This window comes from Sparus aurata, chromosome 22 (genome assembly GCF_900880675.1).
Source record: "Sparus aurata chromosome 22, fSpaAur1.1, whole genome shotgun sequence".
NCBI classification, from domain to species: Eukaryota; Metazoa; Chordata; class Actinopteri; order Spariformes; family Sparidae; genus Sparus; species Sparus aurata.
In genome coordinates, this window is record NC_044208.1 from 14214167 (window position 1) to 14228999 (window position 14833).

Below are 14833 nucleotides of genomic sequence, written 5' to 3' on the forward strand. Positions count from 1 at the left end.
CTATACATCTCATCCTGTTCTCACCCTCTATTCTGTCAAATCTGTTTTTTTTTTATTACAGCCGTTTTGTGATCATCGATTTGTGATTTGGTCATTAAGTTTACCACCAACAAAGCGAGCCAATACACTGAATCACCGCGACGTTGCTGTAACAATAACAGTTATGCAGGGGGACCCCGCACCATAAAGCAGGTGGTCCTAATGTATTGGCTTATTGGTGTATATGATGATTCTACTGTTGCTATTGTATGTGTTGCTTTGCTGGCATCATTGATATCAACTCAACAGCAGTCTGCTAGTTTGGGTTTAACCAAGCTGCTGTACAAAGCATGATTATAAAATGACCATCAAGTTCTATGCGAGCTAATGCATGAATGATTTTTTAGTCTCTACATTTGTACAACTTGCAACCTAGAAAACAGCAGCATTACATTATCCCAGCATTCCTCAGTGTGACATAAGAGGAAAATGGCGGCCGTGTGAATTTGGTCTATCACTCTTTGTACTGTTACTCTTGGGAACACTATGTACGTTGACAGGATTAGTTACGTGCTATGGGGATTTAACAATGGTTCTTCACTAGAGTTCCCTCCTAGTTCAAGGAATAACAAAACTAATCTGACAGTGTACTACAAATGGGCACACAACACTGAAGCACTAGCAGCTGTTTCACTCCTATGAAACACAGTGTTTCGTTACACTACATCATGTGACTGATGATGTTCAAGGCTTTAAACGATGCCAGTGGCGAGTTCACTGATCATCTTCAGCACCGACAGATCAGGACCGGAGGTCAGGAGGGCCACCATAGGACAGGCATTGAAAAGGAACTGCTAAGAGTTTAGGATACTTAATGTAACTTGAACAACCGTGATTTGAGACTGAGAAATTGGCACAGCATGAGCGGTTCTCCATACGAGACAATTTGCATGATTACGATTTTAAATAACTTAAAGGCTCGTGGGAGGCTGAGTTTGCCGCTGCATTAAGTTTTCTAGCCACATTTATGTTGATTTCTACCTGCAGTGATGATATTTCCATTCATTTTATTACAATTACACTCCAACCAACAGTGGTCCTTTAAAGAGAAAAATATGGAGTGTGAGGAAATTAGAGGAATTCAAAAATACAGAAACTCAGCATTGATTTATTGAAGTGTTTGACTAAATTGTGTCGTCATTGTGAGCCTTTTTAGAAGTAGAAGAAGAAGAAAAAGAACCTACTTGTTGCTGGGAAGATTGAGCGGGCAGGTGCAGGGCTGACAGTCTGCAGGAGACCCACGGGTGGCATTGCCATAGTAACCAGGTAGGCAGCTTTCACAGTGGGAGCCTGTAGTGTGGTGGAAACAGTCCTGAAAGAGACACACGGGTTAAAGTTCATTTGTATAAAACAAAATATAAGATAAACAAATAGTTGAAATGAGAGCGTCACTGCAAAATGGGATGCAGCACTGTAATAGTTGTGACTTCATTATCATTTGAAGCCAAAATCCCAATTGAATTACAAAATGTTTCAAAGTACTTCTCAATAGTATTGAAATGGTCTTTGCCTACTTTATTTTTTATTTTCTATTTCTTTTTTTAAGTTTTATCTGTTTCCGGCATAGCACAAGGTCAAGAAGCAGTGTTTCCCACACAAGTATTTTACTTGGCAACCTTTTTTTGCATTGTATACTGATTATATGCAAAGGTTTTATCCGTCAAAGAGAGCAATGCCATCAAATAACTAATGGAAAATCTGTCCTCGATCCTCCCCTACCATCTTCTGTCAATCACACATGCTCTGCAGACAGAGAGAAGCTCTGTTAAACGCACTAATCGTGAATGCAACCTCTCCTATTTGATAATAAGATTATAATAATAATAATAATAATAATAATTATACTCATGAAAACAAAGTTACTGCTGAAGAAGAAGGCATAACGTTGCTGGGAGAGTGAAAACAGAAAGGAGAGAAAAAGAGAAAGGCGAGGCAGTCAGCGAGTATGCATTAAGGCGGACAGTTAAAGCAACAGCATGTCATGTAGACAAGCTGTTAAAGCGGTCCTGAAGAACAACTATAGAGCTATATAACTGTGAATCAACTCCAGTGTAGTGTTTAAAATGCTAAACTAAGACAGGAAGAGCTATAGCCAAGTTTATCACAAGATGATAATTAACCTGAATAATGAGCCACACAGTAAGTTATCTTTTATTTAATACCAAGGGTGATAAAGAAGAAAACCAAAGGGCTAACAATAGACCTGCTCTGTTTTGGTGTAATTAGTGTCACACTTGGCTTCTAGAGGTTAGATGTTAGAAAGGTAAAAAAATAATAGGCTTGAAGGGTTACAGCGGTGAAACGAGAACAGTGGACAGTTCTTGATATGTTGTTGCTTTCAAATAAAGCTGTCAAATCAAATCACTGTCAAAGCAGACGGAAGCGGGAGGAACAATCTCGAGGAGGTCAAGGTTAATGATGCGGTTCAGGATTAGCATAAACAACTGGTAAGTGTATGAGCGCATAGCATTTATAGGCACAAACAGTTTGTTAATGATGTTACCAAGAACCTCGTTCAATTCTCTCCACTACTCAAACAAATTGACATAACCATATGTCGTGTTTGTTTGAGTGGAATCATTTAATGAAAGCAAGTTGATATTAAGATTCTACCATGACTGTTATATCTCTCTGCTGGCTAGCGTCAACATCACATGAGATTAAGTGCAAATCTGGCCTCTTTGCATTCAACTTGTAATACGTATATAAACCAGCAACATGCCATGTCAAACAAATCAGGAGCACAGAGCACTTCCTCCAGACAAAGGCAGGAAGTGGAAAAGACCACTGCTCATACACCAGCTCTGCCTCCACCAACAGTAATATCACAAAATGTGAATAAGTCCTTAATAACTAATTCCAACGCTGCCCCGAAAATACAGTTAATTAAAAAACTTATTCAGCATGACATTTCATTGCTCTGATACAGATTAAACTAGTAATTCTCTATTAAAACATTTCAGTTTAAGATGTTGAGGGTCATTTTACAAATTACAGTGAGATGAAATTGTCCTTCTCCCACTGGTCTGTTCATTTATTTTCTGGGCCAACACATTTTTAAAAGTCAAACTACAACAACAGTTCCTGTTTGGGGGTGCTACTTTATGTGGGGTTAGTGTGTGTGTGTATGTGTGTGTGTGTGTGTGTGTGTGTGTGTGTGTTAAGGAGTGTCAGTTATGTTCCGAATCATTTCCTTCTCAGATCAAATGTCTCTTCACTGCTGAAACACACCCTGACACGGACGCACACGCCGCGTTAACCTATAGGACCGCGGCATCATTCAGCCATTCAACTGTATCCAAACACAGTCCTCAGGGAGTGTGTGTGTCCATCTATCCATCCGTCAGTGACAGTGTATGAATATGTATCCAGGAGGTGTGTGTGTGGTTGTTTGCATGCACGTCCGTGTGTCAGTTTATGTCAAGTTGTCTCTCTGTGGTTTTGTGTGTGTGTGTTCGTTCATCTGTCTATCTTAGGCTTCTGGCTCAGAGAGTGTGTGAGTGATTTTTTTTTTTGTGTGCGTGTGTGTTCCTCCCTCTGACATATCCCAGCATCCTGCACATCTATAATGAAACATAACATGGTAATACAAAACCCACAGCTGTGTGTGCGCATGTGTAAGTGTGTGTGTGTGTGTGTGTGTGTGTGTGTGTATTAGTTTGATGCTAACTGACAGCTTAGGCCTGAGGCAATGTGTAGACTAGGGAATGATGATGTGTGTGCAGAAGCACATCAGCAGGTTGGCATGTATCTGTGTGCATGTGTGAGTGTGTGTGAGTGTGTGTGTGTGTGCTTGTGTTTGTGTGTGCGTGTGTGTGTGTTTTTCTCTGTTTGTGAGACCAGGGCACAAGTGTCTTAAACTGCAGTTACTTATGTGGCCACTAGATGGCGTATCGAAGAACAACATATTGAGACCTCTGAATTTTTTTGATGGTAGAGGGGGTATCTCCCCCTTTTTCATTGAGAAGCACTGGAACACTACGCTTAATCAACGTACCCAACAAATCTGTGTCTGCTGTAGACACCTTCACCCGTCTCCAAGGACGTAAAATTGGTGTCAAACAGAATCCATCATCAAAAAGACCCAGCGGGAGGATGTACTTTCCACCAGCTCTTGAAGTTCAACCTGTTTCAGGAGCAGCTGATGCAGCTCTACCTTGCAATAATCCGGCCATGAAACAGGACAGTAACAGATTTTAACGGACGGTCGGGACTGCAGGGAGGAACTATTTATGCCAACCTACCCTTTATTCAGGACTTAAACATCTCGAGATTACACCCGGGACACACCCTTTTCCAACTTCTCTGCTCTGGTGGGCACAACAGAACAGTATTTACAATTTCTATAACCTTATCGTGATTTGAGACTATATTTCGGGTATGATTTTATGGTCTTTTCCTGGTTTTAAAGGCTGTATTACAGTACAGTGATGTCATATTATGAACTTAACAGACCATTGTACTTGTTATAAGACTTGACTCGACCAAACCACATATGAGCAATTCAGGATTCCCAGCCAGTTAAATTAACCCCTCTTAATTATCTTTAAAAAAAAAAAAAGGGCAAGTTTTAAACCGCCCATTTTGTTTTAACTGCTCACGACATAAAGAAAGATGTCAGCTCATTTAATCATTACAGGCAGGTTACCTACTATTTTATTTTAATGATAATAAATGGGGTGACGGCTTGTCAAGTTAAAGGATAAATTACAGTACAAGAGTAATGCACAAAAAACACTGTCTAAAAATGGTAACACTACAATTTGAAATATTCTGCAAGTTTCTTGGTGTTCTCTTTTGACATTCTGCAAATACCAAAAGTTAGAAAGCCTTTTCATGAAAGCTTTTATTGCTGCTCTAAAAACACTTAAAACCAAGGGAAAGGATGCGCCAGGCATTATCTTACCAGGCAGTGTCCCGTGACCTCATGGCATTGTGAGGCGTGTCCGTGGCAATGACAAGCTTCACACACGCCGTTATACAGATTCCCGTTCACCCTCCGAAAACCGGGAATGCATGCCTGAAACACACACACACACACACACAGTTAGAAGACAGGGGAGCAGTCCCAGTCGTCTTTAAGCTGCTGTAGTGTGGAGTAATTATGCTGAGAGCCTCTAATTAGCACCTCCTGTGTGTTTTTACATGAGTGTTACACTGTGAATGTTTCTGCGTGTGATTCAGCCTGTTGAGCTCTCAAATGGTAAGGTATGTGTGAGTGTATGTGTGTGTCAGACAAGACGATGAACTAAACACAGATCTGACCTTGTTTCAGTTTTGTTCGGCAAGCATCAAAGGAAACTGGGATGATCCTTTAATCATGTTATACTAAAGGTAACATTGACAATCAGGTCCACTGAAAGCAACATAATAAAACAACACTTTAGGGATCATGATGATATGTTTGAATGTTTTAGTGTTGCTCAACTGATTTAAAACTAGTCAAAGAGTACCAAAGGTGTTCAATTCCAAATAACAAATGTACTTTCAAGGAAGCCATTTGTTCCCCAACCTTTTTACATATGGCATTAAAAAATAAACTTGAAAAAACAAACAATTTGCCTATGATATCATTGGTTGTGTTATACCAGATACCAATGTACTATCAATAATTCCATTAATTTTCAATGAGCAACAGTTTACTGTGCAAGACAAATAAATGGCCTTGATTCCTTGATAAAACGTTAGAATAGACATTTTCTAACAATGTGTAATGTGTTATTCATACTGCCAGACACTAATGATTGACTTTATTTTGAAAGGGCTATTAGTGAGTCTATGTGACCTGATCTCAAATCAAAAGTAATCGAGTGCTTACTCTGTGGAGGGACATTTTGGACGTACAGAAGGTTTGTGTGTGTGTGTGTGTGTGTGTGTGTGTGTGTGTGTGTGTGTGTGTGTGTGTGTGTGTGTGTGTGTGTGTGTGTGTGTGCGTGCGTGCGTGCGTGTGTGTCTGTGTGTCTGTGTGCGTTTACCTCACAGGAAGTTCCAGCATATCCAGGAGGACAGGAGCAGAATTCTACAGCTGAAGCTCTCCTCTCTCCTCTGGCGGAGGGATTAGCTATCTGCATTGTGAATGAGTGAAGTCTACATACACACACACACACACACACACAAACGCAAGCACACGGCGAGCAGGAGTGAGATATCGAGCAGAAACATGTGGCACATTTGTTGCCTGTATATTTTTTACAGATAATCACACGCCTCCTCTCATAAACTGGACTATTTGCTTTGATTCGGCTTTAAGAACTTTTATCTCCTGAGTCCAGTCTCTCAGGCAGAATTAACGCCCCGACAGCAGTGACCTTCAGCAATACAACAGTCAGCTTTATGTTTAGGTGCTAGAGGGTTAAAACTGGCAAGAGCTGACATTTCTGTCTCTCATTTAATACTTCATATGGTAAGTTTAGGTACTTAGTGCAATGACAAGATGTCACTACAAATGTGTTAAGTCTTATTTTCTAGCTGTACAACTTTTCAACTTAAAAATTCAAGCACAAAACTACTACACTTAACCATCTAGAAAAAATGCAAAAAAGTAAAAAAGGAATAATGATTGTTTAAGAACACTTAACCCACTGAATGTTACCATCCACTAATGCCCAACAGTGTAAAGGTGAGCGTGTTGCATCTAAATGTGTGTCTGTGTTTGTCTCTCACCTGTACACGGCGCTGGGTTCTGTGCTATAAGTGGCCCGCACCATCACTCTGCTCACATTGGCTAACACCGACAAGAAATCCCTCCGACTGATCGGCTGCGCGCTGCCTGAAACCAGGAAGTTCTCCGGAAGGAGAGCAATATGATTGGTGCTTGGTGAGGACGGGTACACCGGCTGGCCGAACCTTCTGTCAATAATCTTCATCCCGCCTCCCTGGGAGAGAAAGTAGAAGTAAACATTTTAAATTTTTCCTTTTTTTTTTTAGTCTGTACTTCTTTGTTGCAGTTCACCTTTAATTCCATCAATCTAGAAAATGGATGTTCTCATTAATACATAAATACAGTATGACAACTACTTCGTAAAGGAGAGCGATATTCAACCAAACTGGAGAAAAAAAGAGAGTCAGAGTGAATGATGTGTCATTAGGTAATGAGCTGCAGTTTCTATTGACATTCTGAATGGACTGAATGCAAAGTGAATTGAGCCCAGGCCTGGTATCTGACTATCTCTTGTTGAGAGCAGATCAATGGCATGTAGCAGCTAACGCAGAGTGACAACTACTGATGGAAGGGGAGAGAGGGAGAGAGAGGGATCTTACCATGCCAATAAACCATTAAATAAAAACTAATTGAAAGAGAGGAGATGGAGGGAGGGATAGAGAATGGAAAGAATGGAGTCGCAGGGCTGAGAGATGCCGAGATAAAGACAGACAGAAAGAGAGAGACAAAGAGAAGAGGCAGATTGACATGAAAACAGTCACCTGAGAGAGAAAACTATTTTCATTAAAGTTTTATTGTCATTATTATCACAATGCAGGAAGTTAAATTCACAGCCTGTATTTCCTGCCACTAGGGGTCTCAATCAGCTCATGACAAGAAAGGTATTTTGATGATGTCGTGACGTGGGTTGTTGTCTTAATTGCCCATGAAAATCTATCTGACACAGGCAAGAATCATGCTAACGGACAAGGTGACGTACTAAAGTTCGATTCATGTTATTAGGTAGCCATTTTGCACGGTTCCCTCCTTACTTTCTGATTTAATGTGTTTACCCAGAAGTTATCGCAACAAGGGGATATGACGCTGTTGATAAATAACAGATTTTTTGGGTTTGAACATTTGGGATTATTCAGGTATGGTTGCCCAAATGCAAAAGCCAAGTGTCAGCGGAATACAGCTTCTATTGTATTCCGCCATTAGCCTACACATGTGGAAGAGGTCAGTGAAGTGTTGTTTGCTAGCCAACTATGATTACTATCAGTATGTGTCTGTCACAAATCAGCAATGTTGCTCATATGAATGTAGTCTGCCGCCTAGAGTTAGGCTATTATGAAGCTACTGTCGCTATGCAGTCGAAGTGGTATCACGTCATTTAGCTAAGATTAATGAACAACATGTGTTTGTGGCTTTTAACGCTGCATTCACATGCTCCTTGGATGGTCCCTTTTCTTGATTTAGGAAGTTGTTCTTCCAACTTCGGTGTGTTTATGTCGGAATATGGGAGCAGCATGGACACCAGCATGGTATTTGAGTGACAAGAGAACAATACAATGAAGGTACAAGACGTGACTTCTATAAAGTGTCCTACAATCAACCCAATGTTTACTTTTGACTGCTATGTTTCAGCGTCATATGACTTCCGAGTTGTTGCTGTGAGTTGAGAGGGGCATTCGGGTGAATTTTCCCAGTCAGTTTGGTTCAACACTATATGTAACAACACACCTAAACAAAATCACACGCGTGTAGTTGTTTTGAGACATTTTCAGTACTAAAAGGCTACATACTATGCCTTTAAAGATAAGGTTGTTGGTTTTTAAAAAGACCAAAAACCAACAACAATCTATTATCTGTCTTCCTTCCTTAACATTTTCCCTATACAGATAGCAGAGGAATGAGCTACAGCAGAGGGTCTGCAAACTTTTCCAATGTTGGGACGAGCAAGCTACAAAAGAGTGGTTGGTGGTCGCTTTCAACTCAGTTCACAGGTTGCACATTTACTCGGTTGTTGTACTCGCAGAATCAATTTATTGCTACTTTTGTATTATCATGGTGATATCTGGTGATAAGAAAAATACAGAATTAAACAAACCCATCTCTTTCAGTCAGCATTGTTCTCTGGAAAACGATTGACAAAAAATAGACAGATTGTTTTTGATTTTCTTAACTTGTTCCTCAATATCTTGTGCTGCTGTAGAAGAACTCAGAATACAATGATTACATTAGTATGCACTAAAATAAAAAGGTTTTAGTCTTGTTGTTTTATGCTCAATGAGAAACTCCAGATGCCCACATTTCCAGTTGATTGTCGCTATTATTGTCGCGAAAGGCTTGTTTAATTCCGTTCTTTTCAACTGCGCCGATGGAGGCTGATAAAGTGGGCAGGACTGACAGAAAGACACGGAAATCAACAAAGCCACGCAGGCAAACAAAGACGGGGAGATCATTGTCTATTCAGATCCCGCGAAAGTTACAACCGAGGCACAAGCTTCTCCTTCTCCGCTCTGCACAACACGGCGCAACAAACAAACAATATCACAACTTGATGCAGATACACAGACGGCGAACAGTGAGGGGAAGAGAGAGGAGCGCAGCGAGACGATGGCTGAAAGAGAGACAGTGAAGAGGGAGAAAGGCAGTTGACAGTGCGTAGGTGGCTCATCATCGTCATCATTTGGAGAGGCTTTTTGTTGACAACAAGACCGGCACTTGTCCTCCCATCCCCTCCCTGTCTGTCCATCTCACTGACACGTCTTTAAATAACTCAGACTCATTGGTGTGTGAATATCCATCACTCAGTTCTCTCCTCTTTCTTTACTTCCTCATCTCTTTTTTATGCCTTTGTTCACTTATTAAATGTTTCTCCTCTTTCTTCCTCCCTCTTTCCCCCTACTCATTTCCTTCCTTCCATTGTATCCTCTCTTCGTTTGTTAATTTTGTTGTCTCCTCCCTTCTTTCTTCCATCTCTGTCTCCCATTATCCTTTTTCTTCCTTTTGTTTCTTCCTGCATTTTTTTCCCTTACTCCTTGCTTCCCTTTTTCCGTTCCTTTTTCTCTTTCTTCCTTCCTTTCTTTTGTCTTCTCTTTCTGTGTTTCCTTCTCACTTCCTTCTATTCCTTCCGTATTCCTATTGTCCTCTCTTATTTTACTTCTATTGTTCTTGAATTCTTTCTCCCTCATGTATCCTCCCCTTTTCTTCTGTTTTCTTTTTCCCCTTCCTTTTTTTTCCGCTTTGTCTCTCCTGTCTACCCTACCCATCCAGTGCAAAGTCATAATATAATTATTTGTTTTACTTTAGCATCCATATTTAATCAGAAATTGTTATTCTAATGGACAAAACTTCTGTCCTTTCTATTTCATTCTTTTCCAGTCTGTGCCTAAAAAAGGAGACACTTTTACCACAGATTAATGCATATAACAGATGAGTGCAAATATATTTCTTTAACACATCGTTGGGAGAAACTGGTGTGTGTGAAATAACAGGATCATTTCTGCAGCTCTGGCACACTGTGAACATGCAGAAACACAACAACCTGCTCATGTGCCTGCTTGTATGTGTGTGTGTGTGTGTGTGTGTGTGTGTGTGTGTGTGTGTGTGTGTGTGTGTGTGTGTGTGTGTACTTTACGCTGTCTCGCACACACACACTCGTGCACACAATGTTGTTTAGTGATATAGGAGATATAAACAGTTAACTAATAGTGTTGCTGCTTTGCTTATTGCTGCCATACATCATATCACAAGCTGCTCATTATAAAGACAGAGAGAGAGAGGAGAGGGAGACTCTCTATCTGCATTTTTTATTGCTAAGTTCAGCAGTTCTCTCCCAGCTTTTGTGTGTGTGTGGGTGCGTGTGTGTGTGTGTCTGTGTATCTGTGTGTGTTTATCAGCTTTTATTTGCTACTTCATTTAGTGGTCTTCACCGGTGCAAAAGTCAATTGCTTGCGGGAAAAGATAAATAATGCTGCAGACACGAATGCATAAAACACGCGAGACTGTTTCCACCGGCTACACAAGCCGTGCCTGTGTTGAGTGTTAAAGATGCTCCTGGTCGATGCCCTTGACCAAGGTGCCGCCTGGACAAACTGGAGATTATTTCAGGGCTTCACACAGCCCACTGCCCCCAAAGAATCTCACAAATTTAACGAAGGGGTTCAATAAAACTCAAACTCAATTAAAAATCAAAATCTATTAAAAAAGGCCATATAAACTGCACATTAAGAGGAAGGTTGTTAAGAGGCTCTTGATTAGAGGAGAAAATGTAAAAGCACAGGTTTGAAAACTTACCTCTATGATTAGGTCAGGCTCTGAGGTGACTCTAATGGCCCTTTGCTCTTGTTGGTCTGTATTATAAGACACAGTGTAGACCACGTTCCCTCCATAGGCTAAGAGCTGAAGAAAAAAGACGACACAGAGATGAATACATTTATTAAGCAAAATATTGATTAATTATGTTGCTCCTGGCAAAAGAAAGCATGTCCTAGTAAGCTGCCGTATGTACACATTGTTAAAAAGAGACAGTTTAGTATATTTTACTTCCATGGAGTTCATAAGGCTTACCTAATGCTGCCAGATTTATAGTGAAATTACGTAACTGGGGCCACAAGTCACTGTGAAACAAGCTGACTCTAAAATGTCAGTTAAACAGCAATATAACTCAAAAGTTTGCTAACATTAGTTAGTTGCGCCAGATCAAGTAATGACATAGCAGCAAAATCCCTGACAGTATTGGAAACAGCAAGGGCAAGGGTTTCTTTATTATCAATTCAATTTTTTTTAAATCAGTTTAAATCAGTGTTTGATCCACTCCACATCAGCAGGCAGCACAAGAAGTTTGCTGAAGATAAAGGACTCAGATGGAGGAGAATAATTGAATATGTAACACAGTTTTACTTTAAGGGTTTAGAGCTTTTGACCTCTTGCAACGCTATGGACCAGTTTTTCTATGAGTGGGACCCGATCATGCACATGTGCATACTGTACACTGGTGAAGCTGTACCTACCAATGGTTTCATACAAGTTCACTGCAATGCACCAACAAACTCGTGAGAAGAAGACACAAAGTAAGCATTAATGTGAAAAACACAGGTTTAATTTATTCCAAAAAGGGTGTGATGTATGAGGACTTTGGTTTAAAACATTCAAGAAATTATAAACAGAATGTGATTAAAATACAGTTTGGACGTTAGGTCAGAAAACTTTTATGTATTGTGTTGCAGAGCTATCTACTAAAGTTAGCATGCTAACTGAAAAAAACCTGTTTCTCCCAGCGGTCCTTTGCTAGCGGTGTAAACACCAACATTCACCTTTTAGCCAGGTTAGCTGTACAGCTAACTGAGCTAACAAGCTAACAGTAGCTACAGTCATGGATTTATATATATGCTGATATGAACTGAACAGGTAACTGATTCTTACATATCGCACCTTTAAGAAACATCAGCGTGGTAAGTGTTTCGTGGAGAAGGAAGTGCATTTATCACAATTGCTTCAACTGAAACAAACAAACAATTTGGTGGGTAACACTGAATATTAACAACTCCACGGAGCATCTTTAATTAGCGCTATGATTGCAACGAGTTTGCAGGACAACACATGCCATCACACGATATATTAATTGTGGACCAAACAACAGTCGCAAGTGGGAGCAACAAAGCTGATGTTTTCTTTTTTTACCCAGCATATTAGCACAGAAATCTCAGGAAAGTTTCCGAAATCCACCACAGCACAAAAAGGAGCTTAGAAAATTTCAGGTATGACAAAAGTTTTATTTAAAAAGCATAGAATTTGAAATAATGCTATTTTTCTCAAGCTGTAAATGTTTGTTATAAGTTGGAAATGTGTTTACCATTTACTAACCAGTAAATCTATATTTTGTGGATAGAGTGCACAATATATTTCAGATTTCTAGTAATCGTTTATGGCAGCAGCACTTCTGTTCCAATCGCAATAATTTTGCAACAGCAACACAAACAAACTTCTGCTTCTACTTATGATACTTTTCATTTTAAAAAAAATATTTCAGAAAAGTAAGGAAAAACAAGAATATGCTCCAGTCTCTGTTGTCTCGTGTGTTTTCGGAGTTTCTGTCGAGTCCACAGAATGAGCTTCAGGTGGAGAAACGCTGCGTCGGCGCGATCCTGAAATTTATTATTCCGCTCCAACCTGAGCAGTAATGGGTGGGAGAGCGAGATAATAATGCCACCATAAAAACAGAGAGAGGGGGACACTGAGGAAGAGGGGGAGAGAGAGAGAGACGAAGAAATAGAGCCGCAGACGGAGCGAGATAGAGAGGGTGTAAGAGGTGGGCTTAATGCCTCTATAAACCTCTTCCATTCTACATCATTACTCTCAGTTCTTAAACCGAGAGGAGGAATCACCCATTTCAAGGCTGACTGAAAATACACACACACATACACACTAGTGGGCACGGCGGTGTACTTGGGCGGACGTTTTATTGACTAACACTTATTCTCCATCTAGCCCCATTTGCTGATTTGGACTCCAGAAGACAGTAAAATCATAGTTTAAACCCACACGACACAGCCTCCACATATCAGGCGCTCGTCCTGCTCGACTTCCTTCACCGTCACCTTATCTGCACTCCAGTATGGACTCTGCATTCACACTTAAGTCTCTCATACAGGAGGAAAAACATAGGTTTTGTTCTACTGCAGCGCCATAGGTGCATGATGAAAGTGAAAGAAACCACAGAAGATGTGTTCTTTTAAGCATTTAAATTGAACGTGTAGGCCGACGTTGCATGTTTGTTACTGCTAACGTGACCGTGAATGAGACTACAAATGCGACTTTGGACTGTAACACGGCTTGGTGTTACACAAGGATAAGATGCGCTGGAAATGAGGATGACGATGCTGAGACTCAACCACAACAGTGAGACTTGGAGGCCCCTCAGGCAACAAGCTGAAAGTATGAAACACTGTCAGACTAGACAATCAAAATGATTTCAATGGAAACACAAAAGAGCTGCAGAAGTCTGTAAGCACTCCAAGTGATCCAACTGTACAAAGAGATCTTGTAAAAAAAAGTTGATTCAAATATTAAACTTTAAAACTGTTTTATATCATGAACTAATTCATTTTTCATTGAGATGTTCATTATAGTGGGGCAGAGCAGGAAGTCCCAACTGTTTTGGCCTATGACCCATTAAAATAAAGCAATCTACATGTTCTTTACGGATTGTTCGACACGTTCTCTCCCCCAACTGGTCATATATGACAGCTTGGTCAGTGACCTGAAGCTTTAAACTATGATCTTTTACCTACCCCTCTAGTGTCAGTTTTGCATGTGAACAGCTCTGCAGTCAAGTTCACAATAATACATAACGTGCAATCTCTGGTTAGACTTTAAAAATAAAAGCTCCAGGTCAAGTTAGCAATAACACACAATATGCAATGTCCGCTTACAATTTCAAAATAAAGCTTCACATATTCTGACTTTTGGACTATTTTTTTATGTTAGAAACAGCGCACTTCGGTTAGGTTTAGGCATAAAACGTACTTGGGCAGGTTTAGGAAAAAGATCATACTTTAGTTTACAATAACCACATTTAGTCTTCTAACATAACTCACAACAAATCATGCTCAACTGTTGATTACAACAGGGCACGAAAACCCAGTCCACACAACCCCAGCCAACCCTTGACTTTTTTTTCTCGCTCTTTATACTACTACTTGAAGGACGCTTCAAGAGGTGACGGGCGACTGACTGGCTGCCGTATTTGACGCATTGGGAGTAAGAACAGGCTGAAATGTCTTTGAGACAAAAAAATATATAGTAGAGATACTTTAAGTATGACCAAAGCCATGTGAAACCAAATGTAAATCTACATAAACTCTTACGCTGCCTGTTACAATCAAAGTATATATTTAAAAAAAAAAATGGAATTCTTTATACTTTGTGTTTTTAACTGTTGTGTTCCTTAGCCACTCAACCACATCTGAACTGAAAAGCGGAAGAAAAAGCTTCTTCTCGGCAAAACACTTTAACACTGGTGGCCCTTACTTGTACTTTTGCGAATCATTCACCATCCACTGTAAGCGCATCTGAATTTCACAATTTACTTCCTTTGAAATTATTGCTATTTCTCAGAAATCTCATATCTCCGATGTCAGCCCCGGA

The 14833-nt window shown here is 40.2% G+C and overlaps 1 protein-coding gene across 9 annotated transcripts in view; it reads right to left on the reverse strand.

Annotated features, from left to right (window-relative positions):
* Positions 1 to 14833, reverse strand: part of lama2 (laminin, alpha 2) — a 226251-nt gene that overhangs the window by 120263 nt on the left and 91155 nt on the right. For all 9 annotated transcript variants that reach the window (XM_030404447.1, XM_030404445.1, XM_030404444.1 and 6 more), the window contains exons 15-19: positions 10982 to 11086; positions 6703 to 6914; positions 6015 to 6126; positions 4946 to 5059; positions 1224 to 1351 (exon numbers count right to left, since the gene is read on the reverse strand). In XM_030404447.1, coding sequence (XP_030260307.1) covers positions 1224 to 1351; positions 4946 to 5059; positions 6015 to 6126; positions 6703 to 6914; positions 10982 to 11086 — 671 coding nt within the window. The remainder of the gene's footprint in view (positions 1 to 1223; positions 1352 to 4945; positions 5060 to 6014; positions 6127 to 6702; positions 6915 to 10981; positions 11087 to 14833) is intronic.